This window comes from Leiobunum rupestre, chromosome 8 (genome assembly GCF_980474605.1).
Source record: "Leiobunum rupestre chromosome 8, qqLeiRupe1.1.hap1, whole genome shotgun sequence".
Taxonomy (NCBI): Eukaryota; Metazoa; Arthropoda; class Arachnida; order Opiliones; family Sclerosomatidae; genus Leiobunum; species Leiobunum rupestre.
The window spans coordinates 36,656,919-36,678,801 of record NC_143391.1 but is presented as its reverse complement, the minus strand read 5'-3'; the positions used below and the strand labels follow the sequence as shown (position 1 = coordinate 36,678,801).

Below are 21,883 nucleotides of genomic sequence, written 5' to 3'. Positions count from 1 at the left end.
TCCATCGCTTCGACGAAAACTCCAAAGGGAGGGAGAATGCAACAGATGGAGCAGACAAAAGGTACTTTAAAATTGAAAGTCCCGCCATCTGTTGCACGAAGACGAAGGACGATGGCGCCACCGTCATTCGTTGACGGACGAGTTTCTTATGATTTTAGAACGCGAAAGATCCACGTGCGAGAGAAGACGTTTTTCTTTTTGAAGGTTTTTCGAAGAGCTAGTGACCGGTTAATGCTGAAGATTGATTGGGCTAGTGAAAGTAACAGAGCAAGTAAAATGGAGTTCCTTGTAAGAGTTTTTCTTCCTTATCTTTAATTATAATTTCAAGCCAGTGTATTCCTATTGTTATTGTATTATTTTATTTCAAATTACCAACGGTAATTAAAACATTGTTTTATGCTAAACAAATTGGTGTTTAATTCCTTCTACGGAAACCGATAGGCTGATTCCCAGTCGAGCATATTGTAACGACGGTGCTCGCCTTGAAATAGATAAAATTAAAAGCAATTGGGAGCCCCGTCTGTTATAAATTTATATCTATTTTTTCTATTTTAAACAATTTCAAAATTTCGAAAATACTGGGGAGTATGGGAAAATTGGTGGACGGTTTGGACGCACAGCTTTCCCCCCAAAAGGGGGAAAATTCAAATTTCACAAACCTTTGAAAGCTTATAGCTCTGCTACCGCTCATCCTAGTTACTTGTGTAATAGTGCATTCGAAAGCGTGACTCAAGCCCAATAACTAATGTCTAGTACAGGTATAGGCTATCTCGCTTAGTTCCGAAGATATAGCTCAGCGACTATTGGAAAAACCTCAATATGTTCAATGAGAAAAATATGCTTTGAAAATCAATTTTATTTTATTATACAACATTTACACATTACGCTTATTTTTAAGCGTTATTCTTCGTCATCAGAGTCGATAATCACCATGTGCTCTATCATATTGGCACAATCTTCAAGAATACATGCTGAAGAATAGCGAATGTTATTTACCATACACTTGCATGTAGGCAACTTGCATTCTTTCTTACATTTACAAGCCATTAGTTCCAAAACTGAATTAGGCGCAGACTGTGCTTTCATCCAATTTACTTTTATTTCGTTGTCATCAATTATCTGGCCATCTGGACTAGGTATAGCTGGTTGTTTTTCCAAACTTCTTCGCCAAATAGCCGCTTGATAGTTTGCGCGCCTCGAATGTCGGTAAAGTGCATCCTTGCTCGGAGGTAGCTGACTAGAATCTACTTGACCTCTCTTCAGCCTAAAAAGGTCATAGTGAAGATTGTTTACTGAACTTGATTTTGAGGTGGTTAATTGCGTACATTTTGCAAGTAAACTCTAAGTTTATCGAAAAGATCGTCTTCTATAGTCCAAGATTTCCCTAATTCTGACATCGCTTTCTGCACGGCGCCATCTATCACTTTAAACTAGACATTTTCCAAAGGCCACTGAAAGCGCTGGTCGTATCACAAACGGTGAAAGCATGCATTCCTAGTAAAGCCTCACACGCTTCTTTCCAAGGGATTCTGCGACACGTTTAACTGGTAAATCGGCTTTGTCATGGCATATCATACACACAATTGGAAGAAATCAATACGGCTCTTTGTCTTGAAAAAATTGAGGCCTGTGACGAATCGGATCTACTATTACTTAAGACGTTTTACCCAAATGTTCCGACAACTTTAGCCTACGACATAGATGAAACTCTTAGCGGCTTGGGCACGTCTCACCGAGATAATGGAATAATTGTTCAGCATAAAGTTTATATCGTTGAACTACCTGATCAACGCTTGATGAGGTCTCGAGATAACCGAAGAAGCAATGGTTGTGATACGACCAGCGCTTTCAGTGGCCTTTGGAAAATGTCTAGTTAAAAGTGATAGATGGCGCCATGAAACCAACCACTCGCTTGGCTCACGGACTAGTGACCTAGCCCTTACCAAAAAATAAGTGGTCTTGTAACTTTTTAAGTTGGTTTTAAGTTCGTATTTGGAACAAATGCCAACTAAATACCAACTAAAAACCTACTTAAAAACCACTTTACACCAACTTAAAACCAACTAAAAGCTTTCTTAATAAAGACCACTTAAAACCAACTTAAAACTTACTTAAAAAGACCTCTTAATAAAGACCACTTAAAGCCAACTTATAACCTACTTAAAAATTATAAGTAATTATCTGACCACTAAAAACCAACTTCAAAAAATGAGTATTTTCCAGCCAACTTAAAAACAACTTAAAAACAACTTATTACCTCTTTAAATAGTTTATTAAAATATGCTGGCAACTTGAACCTACTTAAAACCAACTTAAATGTGAAAACCTACTAAATACCAACTAAAAACCAACTTAAATGTGAAAACCAACTAAATACCAACTAAAAACCAACTTATTTTTTGGTAAGGGAGGTCCTGGTGTTGATAACATAAAAAAATTGAATGTATTACTTTTTAAGAAACTACTAGGTTATAGATATGGACCAGTGTGTGTAAACTGATTAGACCCCTGATGACAGATCAATCGTGTATCTGAAACTAGTCGGGTTCATTTTAATTAATTAATTTATCTTGTGCACTTTTAAATATATAATTGTTGGCCTTTTTTATCTCGTATTATTTGCACTAGTCGCTACTTTTAATTTATGCTATAGAATATTTCAATTTTGAAATGCAAAAGTAATTAATAATCTCGTTACCTTTGTTTTTATCAGAAACAAAGTTTTTAAAGAACTGTGCAAAACTGAGTAAAATTTGTCACGCCAGAGCCAACATTTAAGCCCGGGTCCTCCAACTGATAAACCCATACATTACCAATAGAAAAAACCGGGCAACATTACTGTATGAGAACTAGACTGTACTCATCCAACACGGCTATATAGTTTCATGGTGAATATTCTAAGCTTTTTCCACTCCCCCCCAGGTGGTTAATTATAGATTTGTTCTAATTCATTTGTGAGAAAATGGCACTGCAATGGATTTTCCCGTCATTTAACATTGGCTTAAGAAGCTTGTCTACATGTACATCTAGATAGCTGTAAAAAGTGGTTTAAGTTATATTTCATTGTCTAAGCTAACCAGTAAGAAGATTCAAATACTTTGCACTTATATCGTTATTATGAATGAGGTCGTTGAAGGTTCCATACGAATCTCTTTCTTTTTTCATAACTGAAAATGTATATTGTCATAAAATTACTCTAAATATTTATAATACTCTTATGTAAAGTTTATTATTATTTTCATAGTTCATTTTACATTTTGTTTTTTCTTTGTTAACCACATATATAACTTTGCATGTGAAATAAAATTTGTCTCAGTCATGTAGGAAATTGAGTTTTAAATTTTTTTGTGAACTTGAATTCATTTGCTTATATTGTGGATATTTTTCCAAGAAATATCTAGTGGGACAACCTGTGATAAAAAAATTGAGTTAACAATATTAGTTTAAAGTAATTAATTAGATTTGTTTTACTTTCTGTAAATGGAAAGAGCAAAATATCAGTTTATAGGTAGGGTGGCAGAGTGGTTAGGAGCTGGGTTTGATCCCAACTTATGGCACTGGGTGAAAACTGGGAACTACTCCTGCGTTGAGTTCGCAAGTTCTCTCCCCACTGGTTAAAGAGGTTTTCCCCCGAGTTCTTCGTTTTGCCTTCCCATACACACTTGTCAAGGTTAACGGTAATAGTTAGTGTAGGGAGCTGTTGGCTCGCGTGGCATGAAGGGCTTGCCACCACCCTCCTACGCGTCGTAACCCGGCCACCTGTTTAAAGGCATTATAAGTCGCTAGATGACTTGGGCCTAAGTTGGTGCCTTGGGTATTAGACTGAGTATTATTCTTAAGAGGATCAAGCCGGGTTTTTTCTCAGCTTGTGGCACTGCTTTAAAAATTCAAGATCACTCTTGTGTTGATTTTGCAAGTTCTCATGTGGCATAAAGGGCTTGCCACTACCCTTATAAACAATTTAAACCAGCCCACTGAAATAATGGCAACACTATTGTCGATGACTTAGCTGAGCTAATAATTATTATTACTTTTGATTGAATTGAACATGAAAAAAGCTTGCAGAATAGAAGCATTGAAATAACTTCGAAGTGTATTATTTTCATTCTTTCATTATTATGACAAATGTTTTGGTTTTTTCTAACAACTAGGTCCCACTGTCAGTAAAGTTCACTTTATCACTTTGGTGAAGAATACACTGAATTATTAGTGCAAAAGCCACCGAGAGCACTCCCGGGCCCCAATAAAGCTATTGCTATTAAAGATAGTGTTCGTACAGGGTTGGGCTATCCACGGAAAAACAAAATTGGGGTTGTTGATGGGAAACTATTTGTATGTATTAGTGACCCAGTTTTAGATACCTGTGAAAGTTAGGTTTTTCTTCAATATTCCAAGTTAGTAAAGGATTTTTCTTGTAAAGGCTGCTCAAAATGTTCCCATTGTTTTTCACCTTACAAGTTACAAAAAAAAATACCACTGCACTAGCTCTGCAGCCGAGACCACAATTCTAAAACAAACTAAAAAAAACCAAACCCCTTGAGTGATGCATTTCGAAGGTCACAAGCGTCATTCCATTATCACCCACGAAAAAAGGGAGGGAAGGATCTTTTATTTTTAGTAGGGTGCAACTGTCCTTAACCAAAAACCTTAACGCCGACTTAATTTTTGATCATCAGGATTGGAGTTGGGGTCGAGGACAAAAGTTGGGGATTCCAGACTTTCGGGGGAAGGGGTCCCCGTACAAACACTAATTGAAGATAACAATACATTTTATTGGAGGAACTTTTTAGAAGGGTTTAAACCTAGTCACCTGGTAAGTGCTTTGTGAAGCCTAACCTAAAGCAAGTATAAATTTTTCTTAACAAATGCACCACACGCGAGGGGAGACTAATCATATATAACTCTGAAGAATTCTAAGTTTTTTTTGCCTAGAGCCTATTTGAAGCCAGCTTATTTTTAAAATAAGCCGGCACTTTCCCCAAGTAAAAAATATGCATGAACAGCCAATGAAAATTTTTCTCTCCTCATGTTTGTTGATTCTACATGTAGCTTCGACTAACAAATAAGAATTAAAGATTGACCTAGGCTTTACAGGTCTAAAATTTCAAGGTAACTCAGACACTTTACACCAAGGCTTTTGATTTAAGTATTTATTTTTATAAACTTCCAATAAAACTAAATTCCATGTTCTCTCTCGTTTTCATTATCGTAAAAGAGTCAAGTAAAATAATGGTTTTTTGGAAATCCAACAATGGCAATCTAGTGAACACTATTTGCTAGTCAGTGTGAAGAGGACATTTTTAATGTAGTACACTCCATTACCTAATTTTTTCTAAATGCCATTATAATAGGCGTTTAGTTTTAAAATAAATCTGCTATCAAACTGAAATTATGAAATTAGAAGTATTGCAGATCCTGCTAACAATTGTGTAGTCGTAAAAGTTTAGCATGAGTTTTGCACTTTTAAAAGCCCCAATTATTTTTACAAATAATTGATTACATGTACTACTTTGTAGCCAGATATTTTTCTAAGTAACAATGAACTTTAATCATTATGCGAATTAATTTATGATCCAGGTTGTGACCCTTTTCATTGCAATGTAACATTTCCAGAATAAGCCTATAGCTATTTTCTTGGAAATTGTACATAGTCAATAACATATTATAAAAATTTACCAGTATGATTTTTCCAGTGAAGTCTGTCAACAAGGAACCTTGTGTTGTTAAAAAGTTGTGGCTCTGTTCAGGCAATGTTTGAAGAGCACAAGCATTATTATACATAAACAATGCAGTTTGGAAATATATAAAATCTATTTAGTACAGATAGCCAACCATGCAACATGGCTGTATGCATACAATTATAATATAAAACTATAATAGCTATATAAAGTCACAAAATGATTTCAAGCCAAAACTATTTTTCTTCTAATTTTTTATTGGAAAAATGCAGTGGTAGCCTGTGCAGGTACATATTTGAAGCTTATAACATTTGTAGTAAATAAAGGGTTACCACAAAATTTTCAGATTCAATTTACGCAAGTAAATTCAAAGTACCAGCCTTTTTTAAATCGTGTTGTCAAAATTGATTAATGAAATTAAAAACGACTTCGTTATATTTGCATATTTAATAAAATATTTATGATATTTACAATGAAAGTCCGACTAGTTTCGTCGTGCCTAGCATGACATCTTCCCTGAAGATGTCATGCTAGGCACGACGGACTTTCATTGTAAATATCATAAATATTTTATTAAATATGCAAATATAACGAAGTCGTTTTTAATTTCATTAATCATCAACTACGCATATTGAACTTGCAAACCTCCTAAGCCTGTTGTCAAAATTGTAAAGGTTATATTTAGATTCACAACATAACATATATCTTAAGTAAATAGAACTTTACATCGTATGTTTTGTTGTATAACATAGTTGCTTCCATACTATTAAATAACATTGCAAAAGAAACCCATAAAAACCCCTTTCCCTGATCTAACCTTAATGATTAGTGGTAAATTTTTTACACTCATATCAATTCTATGTAGCTAATAAGACTTAAAACCAGAAATATATAATATACCTCTTAGAGAGAAGTATTAATCTCCTTATACTGCTAATGTTATTCTTTTTAAACATGTATCTTCGCAGAGGCTTACTGATTTTATTAAAAATATGGCTTATAAATAAATATTCCTAATTAAGAGTAAATTTTTGCGTTTTAAATCATTAGCCAGCAAAGGTACATGTTTCATTTATACTTCAGATGGATACTTCCCTTGTAAGACATACTAATTTTTATCTTGGTAAATATTTTGAGAAGATAATTGTAACTGAGGTTTTAATGTAGCTAGTAATTGATGCACATGTTGAAAGACGCTGAATCAGATAAAAGGGTCCACCAGCCCCATATTAGGATGAACAAGTGGCCCCTCAAAAATATTTGTTGCTTTTAATTTTGATAACTCCCAACTTATGGAAAATTGCTACTAACAAATGATTCTATAATCCTTTACCATGTTCACAATAGAGAGTAAACACTCCTGGTAGTAGAACTGGGTGGCTGTTGAAAGATTTCCTACAAGCCGAACTTGCTCGTTTTTTAGTCAGATTTATTTTTGCCAGATAATTTCATCCCCCTGTGTCGAAAAAGGGTTCAAACATCTTTTTGCTTTTCCCTTCGCTGTCGCTCTATTGATAGCGACGGTCCCCTCGTAATTCGGACTTCGCGGTTCTCAAGGGCATTGTAACTGCTGACAATTTTGACAGCGCTAACAATGCCGGACTTAATCCTTCCACATGGAGAGGTCGGGAGAGCGAGCTGACCCGTCGCTATCAATGGTAGGGTTTCAAACCCTAAATTTCGAAATGACGGGGAGTCGAACAACAAAAAACGGGAGGTTGCGCGGCGTAAAAACTCCTAAAGAGGGGAGACACGTGCGAGGGGGCGATTTTTTTTCTCATTCACGTCACTGAAAACGGTCCCCGAGATCTTACCATAGGGAATACGGCCGGATAACCATTCCAAGTTCGAGGTATGAATTCCTGGTGAAACCTGTAGTGTACCCTACATACAATAAAGATAAAAAATGTATTATCTTTGGTAAGATAACAAAGGGCCCACTTTGGCAAAACCAAATTTTACTTTATGAAAGAAACAAAACAATTAAATTATCTTATGAAGAACTGGTAATACCTTAGATGAAAACAAATAAGCACTCTTTCCATTACAAAAGTAGACCGATAAATTTGGTTTCAAACAATTAAAATTTTTGATCATTTTTGAATTTTCAAGCGAAGGTGTCAAGAATATTTTTCTCAGGCATACAGTTCAGGTAATTATTGTACACCTAATTCAAAAAAAGGTTTAATTTACGTACTAGCAGAAGTATATAATATATTTCTTACGAGAGAAGTACCTATATACCTAAGCAGTTATTCATTGGAAACATTAATAATGTGTGATGTTTTATGTATCAAAAAAGGGTCTCTTTTACTAAATATTAGAATATAAGCAAAGACCTAAGACTTACTAAGTTAAAAAAAAGTAAATATTGGGTAAATTTTTAATAAAAAAGGTTCTGTCATTCCAATTAAATACTATATGTTTCATAAAAAAAATTAATAGCACTCTGATAAAACTGACGTAATAAGTTTTTAGTAATTGTGTTAAGGTTGCTCCTGGTATAAAGGGTGTCATATTTCTAGAGTTTAATGCTGAATATTGCCACAACAGTATTCCTATTTTCATTTCTTTGTCTATATATTTGGGTAGAGAGAGTGTAACCTAAACTTTCAGAAATTAAAAACAATTTTAGAGTTACGTTAGAAACCAGTAATGTTTCTATGGCAGTATAGTGTTAAACATTTCGTCAATTTTCAAACGTTGCGCCCATTGGAAGAGAGACTTGAAGCAAAAAATTGCCTCGCCGACAATGTTGAAAATCCTTAGTATATTTTCCGTGTACAAAATGGCTTAATATATTTTCTGTGTACAAAATGGCTTATGCAGAATGGTCCCATATTCAAAATGGCTAGTCCTCCATCATCAAACTTATTTGAATATCCACATTCACAAGTCAATACAAGTACTTTTTGAGGAAAAAAGTTAATATTAGAATAAATCAATATGTATATAGTAAGGTATGAGGAAGCTATGAAACAGTATAATTCAGATTAAAATGTAAACATAATAAAGAGTTTAAACCAGCATCGAGTGATTTTCATTAATTTTTGGCACAGTATTTTTAAATACTTTAAATGGTAGAAATATGTACTGTTATTTCATCCCCTTTCATCAAGGTGTCTGAAGATGGGTCTGGATCGAACTATGAGGAGTCAAATGAAGGGTGAAAATGTCCAAAAATAAGAGATACCTTCCAATTGACCCGAAACCAGGCCCTATGAACTACTCTCAAGCTTTCACATCTGTTATTTTGTAATTAAGTACAAATGTTTCAAAAAAATTTAATAAAAATATTTTCCAAATTAGTAAGGTTATTCCTATAGACAGAATGGGAGGTTTACAAGATAGTCTTGCTCTAGTTTGCACATTGGGAAAGTGTTATTACAACCACTCCCAAAAGTAGTGGTTTCCTGTCCAAAATAAATACTTTCCCTACACAAAAACTTCACTAAATCATTAATTGTTTTCCAAATTAATCAGTTTAATTTCCAAATGATTATAACTCGAGGACAGTTCAGCATTTTTATTTGCTAGAAATTTCTGTGTCCTAGTTCTGATCAAATTTGTGCTTAGTTATGCAACTTTAGATCGTCCATAAGTATGTATATATATACAGTAAGTTTCAATATATTTATTATTTTTAAAGCTCCACAAAACGAGAAAGCAGGGTCTGCGCATGGGCAAAAGCATGGTTGGTTTTCAAAAGAGGTACAATTACGCAAAATAAATAAGAAGTTCACAACGATTAAATATAAATAAATTATGCAATCTCATTGTATTAAAAGAAGACTTTCACAAAAACATTTTCATGCGTTTTACACAATTGTTTCTTACTTTATGCTACTTACTCGAACTTTGGGTGAGGTCCAAACCACAATCAAAAATTGCGGACGGTTTGGGGACGGAAATACCAATACTCCATCTTTTGAAGTTAAATCTTTACAGTAAAAGTTTTTCCCTTCCATGTATATTTGCTTATGATTATGACTATGGAATTCTTTTCACAAATATAGGTTTATGTGTGTATTTTATAGGTTATTGAATAGCTAACTCTACGACTTCAGCAAGATTCACACATATCATTGTCAAACTGCATTTGATTTTACAGAAGAAACATGAATGTTTGCCATGATGACAAACTAAACATGTTAATCTATTGTTTTTTAGAATTACTACTGAATACTTCTTATTTGGTGCTGTAATGCATACACCAAATGTTGCAAAACTACTGAGACAATAAATGGTTCAACTGTTTCTTCATAAATATCTAGTCATGCAAAATAAATAAGAAAGAACTATGAACATAAAAAACCATAGCCAATGAACTAAAGGGTTCCAACATCTCAATAATTTGGTATTAAATATTGCACAAAAATACATAATTACACAGGGCAAAGCAAAATGTTAAAACTTGTCTGGTTGAGGTGATATTTTGTCTCTCATATAGGATGATGGACAATACATATAATAATATAAATAGGAGTGAGGTCATGTATCAGCTTAATTTACTGTTAAGCTGCAAAAATTTTTAATCCCACTTTACGCATCTATTTTGTTTAAGATATACCAGAATGCTAGGTTACTCTAAAATTGACATTTTTAAGAGCTTGGATTTATCAAAAACAAAGTTGTTTTGTTTCTTTCATTGGATTAATTTATTTAGATAGAAACTGAATTCAGACTATAGTAATTAGTACTTCATTCTTTGGCTAGATCAAATATTTTACTTGCATGTCTTATCAAAACATTGGTTGAGCTCAACAAAGTTTTAAAAGATTTATCTTAATTTTTTTCATGTTATAATTGGCTGAATTGATATGAAAGTTAGGAAAATAACAAAATCATTTAAACACAGACTATTTAAATCTTAGTCATAGTCAAAAATAATAAGAATTAATACCAGCGGATCATTCAACTAGGGTGAAGATATGGTAAAATATTATAAGTTATCTATATATCTCACTAACTACAATTATTTCTGGTAGCAATACATCATAGTAGCACTGCTATTAAAATTGAAAACTGAAGTTCAATTGTAGATTCAGCTAAAATTAATGCTAGTCTTTTTGCACTGTTGAACATTATTGAGTGTTATTAGTCATAAATAATGCGTTGTGGAAGACCAATAACATAAACTACACTAATTCTCTGAATACAGTCACTACTTTTGAAGAACACTATGTTCTTATATCAACAGGCTACATGAAAAATAGACTAACTTTAAGCCATGAAACTAATGTTACAACTAATAGCGAATTTGGCCAAATACCGAATATTCGGGACTGGTATCGCGGATTTTTCGTTTCATGGTTCACACGACTCCTGCGAGACTCTTTTCCAATTCGAACCAGTGGTGTAGTCCTAAAATAAAAAGAACCGGGGCGCTACCTATATACGGCCAACTTCGATTTCGCGCGTAACCGAAGTTGGCTGTACCGGCTGCTATAATAGTAGGTCCAACTTCGATTTTTAGTGTGATCGAAGTTGGCCGTACCTAGGTAGCAATTTGAAATTGTTAATAGTATTTTTCTGCGGGCAAAATGTATCATACATTCACACACCCTCTATTCGAGAAAAATGATTTACGAAATACAAGCAAAATATTACTGAATATTCGTTGCAACACTAATTGAAAATAAATGAGACCACTGTTGTGTTGTGAATCAGTATTTTAATAAATATTCACAACGGAATTTGTTTTGAAATCGTTCAAATGGTTCTGTAGCTAGTTAATTATCATGTATTTTTATTAAAATATACTCTTGCTGTTTCACAACCAGAGTTGCCACATGTCAGGGAATTTAAAAATGGGTCAGGGAGAAGTCAGGAGATTCAATTTTATTTGGACACTGAATTTAATTTTACTCTAGATCTATGACAAATTATGTGATTATTATTTAGTTCCTTGAATGTTTTGCTAATTTTTTTAACGTTGCAATAACCTTTATACTGAAATAAGTTTATTTAAATTTACCAACTTCTGATAAAAGTAAAATATAAAGTTAAATCTAGTCTAATTTTGCCCTTAAAAAGTCAGGGAAAATCTCTTAAAATCTATGCCGAAAAAAACCGATGCGATTTTTCTGATGTCCATCGTGATGTTAGTGTCAATTGTACGGAATTTTGGTCTCCCACGATTTCACCTGTGAACTGTACATTCTTTTTTAAAATCAATGCCATCAAATGATAGCGACAAAATTTTAGTTATCGTATTTGCTTTAAAAAAAAAGATGCCATCGATGAGCATTACGAAGTATTGACATCTACATTTCCAACGTGCTTTCCAACTGCGTGCTCAGAGAAAACAACAAAAACGACTCCTCTAGTCTATGCGTCATCGATGGGCATGGTGATGTCGAAATCGGAAACGTGAAAAGTCATACAGTAGATTTTTTTCCCCGATGCACATTTGTCTTTTTTTAAGAGCCCTTATAATATCAGGGAAAAGTCTGGGAATTTGAATCTGGAAGTATTGTGGCAACCCTGACTAGTAAAGTTGTCTCTTTTTTTCAGTATTACGTTGAAAAAAATTAGATTCTTATTTTGGTTTTCTTGAAATATGTAGTTTTTCTGAAAATTACTTAAAGAGCATCAACATAGAAGGGCCAATAACAAAATAAAAAGATTAATTCGTACAAAATATCTGCTAAAGTTATTTCTATAATAGAAGTAATATTTTAATAGAAGCACAACAGTGGAGCTTAGTTACCAAATTTAATATTCAAAAGTGAGGATAGAAAATATTTGGCATTTTATATAATTTCTGAACTGGTTGAATAATAATAATAATTTCCTAGATTGTGGAATTTCACGGCCTTTAGTTTTAGTCTTTCTATCTGATCAACTGTTAGAATGATATATAAGTTCATAAAAAAATTGTAACATAAATAAACGGCTTCATTTTAAGTTTTTATTACACAATTTGAAAACTATTTGGTAAACAAGAATGAACACAAATTGCTGTGGTACGATTAGAAATTCAATATATCTTCTAACATTATTCGACCCTTTAAACATTCAATTTGGTATTTGACTTTTCTAATGTCTATAAAAAATTTTATTAGACAATAAAGACTTGTTTTCTGAAAAAATAATGAAAATTAAACAATAGGAAAAACAGATTAAAATTAAATCCGAGAAAACCAATTTCTTAAAGAATTAAACTGAAATTGTTACAGAACTATTTTAACAATTAATCTCTGTGTAATTTATGAATACTTAACTTCTTTTGGTATTGTAAAAAAAGCAAATGGAATAAATTATAAAAAACAATATTAAAACTATTTAGTTATACACTTCATGTTGTTGAGATCTTCAATTGTCACCTAAATTGTTTAAATCAATTTCAAGTAATGTAATACACGGTATTAAGAAAAGATTTTTGAATAATGAAAATGGAAAAGAACCAGTGCAACTATCCTTAGTTGCTATATCCTCGACTAGAAATTTAACAAAAGTATTTTTGCAAAATGCATCACGAATGTCCACAATCCAAGCGTGAACATAAAATAAACACTCACTCGCTCAATAACTTTAACAGTGCATCAAAAAACAGTGAAAACCACCAATATGTTTCGAAAGCTTATTACATCAAAGTTGGTTTTCGAAATAAGGTATTTATTTCTGATTATTGGTAATTAATTTCCTTATACGTAAAACAATTATAAATTAATTAAAGGTATAATTTTTATTCTGATGTCATATTAATGTTCACCATAAGAGTTAAAATGATTTTGGAAAATCCCAAAGTTAGGATTAAGGTCTTGAGAAATTTTTCTCTTACAATTTTCTCTCTGGTTTCCCTCTGAAACATTATCTCTCAGCTCGCTCTAGTAGCAACCAATATAAAAACCTGCCCGCAAATGACATCAATAACAGGCACCCAAGAAATTAAGTGAAGCCTACCCTTCCATTTAAAAACTTCAATTTGCTAGTGAATATTTATTTTTCAAGTAAAATCATCATTACCATTATTATTATCATTATATATTTATATACCTTATGCAAAAATCTAATAGATCAAAAACATTCTGACTCTTTAACGCGAAGCAAACTATTAGTAAAATGAAACAGAACAGTGATACAAAACTTTACTGCATAATATGCCATATGAGAGTTATTTCTCCAGTTTGATTTTTATATTTGCCTGATTAAAGTTTCCTCCAAGTTCATTTCAAATATCTTGTTTGGTTGTTGTATTTATTGAATATATAACGCATCATATCAATATAAATCCTTTGTTCATAAGGTGGATGACTTAATTGTGTATCAAAGTGAACTAACACGTTTAAAACCAATATAGTCTTGCTCCGCTCAGCATAATGTCTTTCTGCTCTTTGATTTTGAGCCAAATCTAACTGAATCCAGGTAGATGAGGCTCAAATTATTTTTACACTAATAGTAATTACTAATTTTAAATAATGAATAGTAATCTATGCGATTTTAAAAGTATTATTCAATGGCGCAAATATTGCCCTTTCAAATTCTGGAAAACGAGTTTAGTATACATTTGGATTACACTAACCTTGATGCTACCTTGATCATCATTCTAAGTTGGTTTTATTTTACTATTCTTTTCATACGAAAAAAAACCGTGTTCATTCAATTGGTTTCCAAAATCATCTGGGGTAGGGTATTTCTAGTATTTACCTGCTTATGTCAGGATAAGATTGAATTAATCAGAAGCACATCTACAGTTATAGATAGCAAATTCAAAGGTAGTTTTAATTAAAATTTGTCATTTTCATAATATTATTTTTACAGTAAACGAACACATTGAATGTATTCATTTTGTACCACAAACATCAGCCCCTTTTCTATTATGAGGGTCCAAATGGAACAAGCCTTTCTGCATTTCACATAATTTTGAAACTTGCATGCATTTTTTTAATTACTTACCTATTTTGATTTCGCTTACCAATGTTGAGCAAAGGCTGCCCCTATATGTTCAATATATGGTTTTTTGTGTTTCAAATTGTCTTTGTTTATAATTGACTAGGCATAAAGGAATATTAAATATTCAAAATGGAATTGTGAGCTTCCAAAATAGTGTGTCTAGTGATGTTCGGGCATTCTTATTTAACTAAAAAATATGAAATCATTACAATCTTTTATTATCAGGTTTCATTCCTTATATTTTAAACGGTAGAAGGGCAAATGACTGGGCATAGTAAAATGTTTGGAGAGCAAATTTGTTTGCTTTTTACACCATTCAGCTCGCAAATCATATTATGGATAGTCTCCCCATAATTATAACATGTGGTATGATGACTTAACAAATAATTTACGGCTGATAATAGTGATGTCTTGGCTCAGCTTATGAAGACAACCAACATTAAAAAAGAGACAAATACCCTAAAGCTTTTTTTGGAATTTAAGTGTTCACATCCATAAAGAGTATAAACTCTCACGGCGTCAGTAACAAAACTCAATTAAGTGCTCCATAAGTTTATAATACGTTTTTTTAGTTTTGTGATACATTGAAGAATACTACAAAACTTCTATGATTTTTGTGCGATAAACTTCCGGTTAATAAGTTTTCAATAGGCAAGGCTTAGTAATAACTTTATTTTACCAAGTCCGAAAGGGAGTAGGCCTAACCATAGGCCAAATAATGATAAATCTAGAACATTACTTTAAGTAACTTTATTCGAAAAACCCGTCCAATAGCGCTAACACCCGATCGCAGACCTACGTCATTTTGGTAGTAAATTTTTTAAGGGACAGTTTAAAAAAATAATTCACGTGGTCGTCGTTGTAAATATCCGGTATTTATCATTACTTGGCCCATGGCCTAACATATCCACGTATCCCCATTTTTCTGTTAACTTTGAATAATTCCGCATTATGATTTTACTATACCTAAGAAAATCCCAGGCCCGACTCATTCACTAAAGGAATCAACCCGGTCAGACTTGACATTTATTCATAAAAATTATTAATCGTTTAAATTGTATGGTGGCTAATAAAACTAAAATGTAAGTAACTCACCGTTTTGTTTAGAAGTGGCACAAAAATGTTTCTAAGCTAGACCACTTATAAAGTTACCACACGGAATAAAAAAAAGAAGCCTATAAATCCAATTAGTAGTAATTTTTACAGCATTAAATTAGAGTTACTTTGTACTAAGGGATCTATCATCTTTGTGGTGAAAAGTAGTTAACCTCAAATAGAAAATATGGTAAACAAAATCAAATCTAGAATCTATTACTTTGGTAGAAGACTGCTTACCTACCAATATTTGACTATAGGGTAATTACTTCTGAAATCATCAGACTTTGCTGCATGATAGTATCAGATTTTAACAAAACTTTTTATGTGCGTTCATCTACCTCTACAATGAAGATTTCCGAAGTTTACCGGAAGTATTTCAAAAAATTTATAAGTTATGATTTTCTGAAATTTGAGATTTTTGGCTTAATTTTGGTGTATGTTATTGACATTAATTTTAATATCGCGTTCCCTAAAGGTTGGGAAAACATAAAAAAGGGTATCCTAAGGTAAAACTGTACGCTGAAACAGACTTTGAAATCTATTTCATTGTATCTGCTATAAATTGTGATATACGAGCCAAAACGCGGGGTGAAACTTAATATTTTACTCACTAGGCGGCACACCTCCAACATCAAAAAGCCTTTTTTCAGTGCATCATCTTATACACAGAAACGCTCTTGTAAAATATCGTTTTGGTCTAAGCATTATTTCTATATAAAAATTATATTAAATTTTTCTAATTTTTGACCAATTATTTATTGCAATTTTAAAATATAAAAAAAACCACTAATGGCTATACTAAACAATTTCCATGCAATTTATTCCATTTTCAAGAACCGTGCTTTGGTCTTATTCAAACATTCGTTCGCAAAGTAGTAATGTGGGACTTTTAACTACACAAAGAATTTCAAATTCCGAAATCCAGTGTTCATCTTTTCTATTTGGCCAGTTGTAAGAGCTCAATATTCCGTGCGGGTCCAAAATTGTGGCAACGTATTGGTCAGGCAAGAAGTCGGACCGTGGATGCAACGTTTCATCGCAGATGATTCTTCACCCGAGAGTCTGTTTAATATTATCACAATGTAAATCTATGTAATTTACATCGTGATAATATTAAAAAACAGACTCGAAAAGACTAAAACCGAACAAGGAACACGCAGTCACCAATCTTTTATCACAATTACGCATTTTTGAAAGTTTAAATCTGCGATGAAACGTTGCATCCACGGTCCGACTTCTTGCCTGGCCAAGTTATATTTCCGAGTAGTTAGAGAAACAAATGAAGAATGCAGAGAATCACTTATTAGTTTACTCACCCGCACGGAATATTGAGCTCTTACAACTGGCCAAATAGAAAAGATGAACACTGGATTTCGGAATTTGAAATTCTTTGTGTAGTTAAAAGTTCCACATCACCAAGGTGAAGACATTACTACTTTGCGAACGAATGTTTGAAAAAGACCAAAGCACGGTTCTTAAAAATGGAATAAATTGCATTGAAATTGTTTAGCATAACCATTAGTGGTTTTTTTATATTACTTCAAAAAAATTGCAATAAATAATTGGTCAAAATAAGAAAAATTTAATATTATTTTTATATAGAAATAATGCTAAGACCAAAACGATATTTTACAAGAACGTTTCTGTGTATAAGATGATGCAATGAATACAGGCTTCTTGATATTGGAGGTGTGCCGCCTAGTGAGTAAAATATTAAGTGTCACCCCACGTTTTGGCTCGTATATCAAAATATATAGCAGATATAATTAAATAGATTTCAAATTCGGTTTCAGCGTACAGTTTTACCTTAGGATACCCTTTTTTATGTTTTCCCAACCTTTAGCGAACGCGATATTAAAATTAATGTCAATAACATACACCAAAATTAAGCCAAAAAACTCCAATTTCAGAAAATCATAACTTATAAATTTTTTGAAATATTTCCGGTAAACTTCGGAAATCTTCATTGTAGAGGTAGATGAACGCACCAAAAAAGTTTTCTTAAAATCTGTTACTATCATGCAGCAAAGTCTGATGATTTCAGAAATAATTACCCTATAGTCAAATATTGGTAGGTAAGCAGTCTTGTACCAAAGTAATAGAATATTTGTTGTAGTGAAGTAAACAGATTCTAGATTTGATTTTGTTTACCATATTTTCTATTTGAGGTTAACTACTTTTCACTACAAAGACGATAGATCCCTTAGTACAAAGTAACTCTAATTTAATGCTGTAAAAATTACTACTAATTGGATTTATAGGCTTCTGGTTTTATTCCGTATGGTAACTTTATAAGTGGTCTAGCTTAGAAACATTTTTGTGCCACTTCTAAACAAAACGGTGAGTTACTTACATTTTAGTTTTATTAGCCACCATACAATTTTAACAATTAATAATTTTTATGAATAAATGTCAAGTCTGACCGGGTTGATTCCTTTAGTGAATGAGTCAGGCCTGGGATTTTCTTAGGTATAGTAAAATCATAATGCGGAATTATTCAAAGTTAACAGAAAAATGGGGATACGTGGATACGTTAGGCCATGGGCCAAGTAATGATAAATACCGGATATTTACTACGACGACCCCGTGAATAATTTTTTTAAACTGTCCCTTAAAAATTTACTCCCAAAATGACGTAGGTCTGCGATCGGGTGTTAGCGCTATTGGAGCGGTTTTTCGAATAAAGTTACTAAAAGTAATGTTCTAGATTTATCATTATTTGGCCAATGGTTAGGCCTACTCACTTTCGGACTTCGGTAAAATAAAGTTATTACTAAGCCTTGCCTATTGAAAACTTATTAACCGGAAGTTTATCGCACAAAAATCATAGCTTTAAATCTTCAAGATAATTTTAACCCTAAACTATTCCTCTCTTATATTTCCTTTGGATTATTTCCACGCATTAAAACAATATGTTAAAGACAGACCGGATTAGTAAGTACCTCAGCTACTGTCAGTCCGCCACTCGTTAAATAAAAAATAATTGTCTGCTTTACTGGACCATGGCCCGACTGGACTATTGGAAAGAAAAAGAAAAAAAAAACCAAAGACTATATAACGCTTTGATTTGGTAGCAATGATGCTAGGGATAAACAAATTAAATAATTTAAGTGTTTGAAAATGTAATTTATCTGAAGCTAGTCTAAAGTATTTGACCACAATTAAACTGCTAAAAACAATGAATTTGCATTTTTGAAGCCATATATAGGAAAAATCGAAACATGAAAGTCTTATTATTGTTACTATTTCCCTTTACCGCTCTCAGAGCGCTACGAACCCTCTGAACTACACTATTTATAAAAAGGAAAATTAGTGGATAACAAAGAGTGGACCTCAGAGCGCTCTGAGATAATAAAAAGGAATTACCCATTTTTAAGAAAAGGTATTTAATTAAAGAAAACCGACGGGCGCTTACTTAAAAAGTAGTTAAATATTAATTCAATAATCTAATCTTAAATTTAAGGCATTCAAACTAAATTTTAATTGTCTCCTTGGCGTTTTCTTAAAACTAATCTTTCAGAGCGCCAAATTAGACTTATAATCATTAAATATCCGCATATATTATTTATTATGAAATACTTGGTATGATAGCATTATAATATCATAAAATTACAATATAAAACTATAAAAAAAATAAAAATTAATAGTTATTAAATTTATTTTGTTTCAAAATAATTGAAATTTATTTAATTTTGATAAAAATTTAAGTTTTGATAAAAAAATTTGGAATTCAGTCACTAATTTTGAGAAATAAACAATATTTATATTAATTACTCTAATTAAGTAACCTGACATTAAAAGCCTACTTTTTGTGTATACTCGCAGCGTTTAACAGCATTGTTAGGTGATAGCATCATCAAAACATATTTGGACAATCGTTTTCCAAGATTTTCAAGTCGTACACATTTTCTATAAGTTTCAAAGCTTTTGCGATGAAAGTTTAGTTATACTATGAAGACTTGTGATCTGGAAATCAGAGGCATGGGTAGTACACCGTACTCATGGCCTTGGCTATAATAGCAGATGAGTTTGTCAAAATAGATAAATATCGTATTTAGCGTTTAAACAATAGTTAACCAATATATGTACAATTTTATTGTTTTATACGTCTAAGTACTGTTTAATTTTCGAGTACGCAACTTTTTTACTTGAAAAGATGCTTAATTATTAAAGTTTTTGATGTTTAAACATTTTTCCAATTTAAAAGTTTGTTCGCACTGGGAAGCTTCGCGAACCTATTAGGAAATTGTAGGTTTCTAAGGCTTTGAAGCGCAAAGTGTGAACTTGGATAAATAGGCCTAAACAACCGCGGGAAAGCTAACAAATTGGATTCGTCTAAAGTAAATAGACATGTAGTTCATGTTTAAGTTGATACAAATTGTGAAATTTAATAAGTAATTATACAATTAATGAACTATTATCTTAAGAATATTTTTTTTTATTTGGAGTTATTTGTTTTTTGTCTTTCCCTATATGGTCAAAGCAATAGTAATATCAGAGAGTGTAAAGATTATGAGAGGCGTCTCTTCCTATTCCCGTAACGTTAAAATTTCGTACAAGATTTTGAGAGCTCGCGCCCATAGGAGAGGTTACGATACTATCCGACACACGATGTCGCTACTGGAAATTTTTTAAATTTTGTAAACATCCGGAAAGTATTTTTCATCAGTCATGGCTGTTAAACATAGTTGAATTATGCTAATTTAAAATTAATAAAATTCAATTCCATGAAAAATAAAGAAACGTAAGTACAAGAAAGCGGACTATTTATAATATTTTGATACTAAAAGAATTAATTTGTTTGATTAACCAAGGAAATTCATTGGAAATTTTATGAAATTGCTGAGGCTTAACGAGAACAGAGCGGTATAAGTTAAAAAATACGAGGAAACATTGAAGTTGGTAAAATGTGATTAATATTGTATTTTTAACAGTTTCCTAACTTATCTTTTCTGGGTTTTCATGTATTCATGGTTGAGATCTTGTTTTTTAAGGGAACTATGTATGCAGAATTCTATGAAAAAAGATATCATGTTTTGGTAAGCAGTTGCACATGGAGAATCTTCATTAGCTTTAAAATATTTCTTGTCAATTCTTTGAATGATGAATCTCTCCAAACGTCCTTTAATATTTGTCATGTGCGATAAAAGCTTAAAACTGGTGTCAAATACTTCATTTGTCTCCGTTACAAATTTTAAGAAACTATCAGTTGGTACGATGAGGCTGCTGAACAGCTGATAGAAGAATTCTTTGCTGGTTTGAAAGCTTAAAAGTAAAAGAGCAGATTTGTTGGGTCAACAATTGGATTGTATTTTTTGAGTTGACTTATGCAAGAAGAGCATTGAAGGTTTGAGTAGCAGCGGTGAATTAGATATTCTGAAATGTAACTAAGAACATTTTGTTTTAGCAGGTTTGGACTTTCAATAGATTTACAAAATTCTAAGTCTTCATCGGAACATTGCCCCTGGCTTTGCGAGACTACAAGATTTTAAAAATTGGAGAAATCTTCATCCGGTCCTGGAGTTGCAGTTTTAAAAGTGTCAATGTTTAAAATGAACTCATCCAAATCATCAATGCCATTAGAATCCGGTGGTTTCAAGAGATTATTACAGAGGCAGCCCTGTATGCAGCTCGAAATTGTTGTCTATTGGGATGATCACGGTTGCTTCCTTTCTGTCTTATAGATCCAAGAAAATTATCTACAAAATCTTGGCTAATCCTGTCCGTTAATAAAAACTTAAAACCAAAATTATCATTTAGATCTTCCCAGAGGAGTAGCAAGGCTTGAATTGAAATTACCATTTTCTAAAATTTCCAATGGTGTAGAGTCATTAAGACTGAAAATTGTTGGCACAGCGGATGGTGTGAGCCTATTTTTAGTTCTAATATTCATGAAACTGGCATCAATGAAATGATTCGCGCAAATTCTATGGTTAACGTGTAAATATTCCGTAGTTTTATTTGTAAGCCCATCATTATTTACAATTTTCAGCCACAAAATAGAACTAAAATTTATATTAAGTTAATATGCCAATAAGCCTATCTAATGAAAATGCGAATTTACCAGGCTTTTTCCTTTGGAAACTTAAAAAAAGATAAACAAGAATTTCTTGTTTTCGATATTTTACAATTTAAAACGGAACAATATACCCCAGACATACTAAATTATTTAAAAACCTTGTAAAACTAGCATTAAAAATCTGGAAAGT

At 32.4% G+C, this 21,883-nt stretch overlaps 1 protein-coding gene and 1 long non-coding RNA gene across 4 annotated transcripts; one reads left to right on the top strand and one right to left on the bottom strand.

Moving 5' to 3' along the window:
* Nucleotides 1–845: 845 nt before the first annotated feature.
* LOC149933319 (uncharacterized) lies at nt 846–8,037 on the bottom strand. Of its 3 annotated transcripts, XM_090155445.1 has the most exons (3): nt 7,493–8,035; nt 1,035–1,264; nt 849–971 (listed from the first exon to the last, which is right to left on the bottom strand). In XM_090155445.1, the coding sequence occupies exons 1-3, from the start codon at nt 7,516–7,518 to the stop codon at nt 901–903; spliced, it is 327 nt and encodes a 108-aa protein (XP_090011571.1). In that variant the 5' UTR covers nt 7,519–8,035; the 3' UTR covers nt 849–900. The 3 variants fall into 3 exon arrangements, 2 of the variants coding, with proteins under 2 accessions (XP_090011570.1, XP_090011571.1); XR_016472789.1 differs by lacking the exon at nt 7,493–8,035 and adding an exon at nt 2,451–5,665 and having other exon boundaries at nt 846–1,264; XM_090155444.1 differs by having other exon boundaries at nt 847–1,264; nt 7,493–8,037.
* A 12,509-nt stretch (nt 8,038–20,546) lies between these two features.
* On the top strand, nt 20,547–21,154 carry LOC149933318 (uncharacterized). The gene is made up of 3 exons (XR_016473068.1): nt 20,547–20,713; nt 20,874–21,021; nt 21,085–21,154. It is a non-coding gene; the product is annotated as an uncharacterized LOC149933318 (long non-coding RNA).
* The last annotated feature ends 729 nt before the right edge of the window (nt 21,155–21,883 follow it).

What these genes read in the sequence shown, in the direction of transcription:
- LOC149933319 (XM_090155444.1), bottom strand. Translation starts at nt 7,518, where the DNA reads ATGGTTATCCGGCCGTATTCCCTATG. An exon ending in ATCCGGCCGTATTCCCTATG is followed by an intron (nt 1,265 to 7,492) that starts GTAAGATCTCGG and finishes TGACCTTTTTAG; the next exon opens with GCTGAAGAGAGGTCAAGTAG.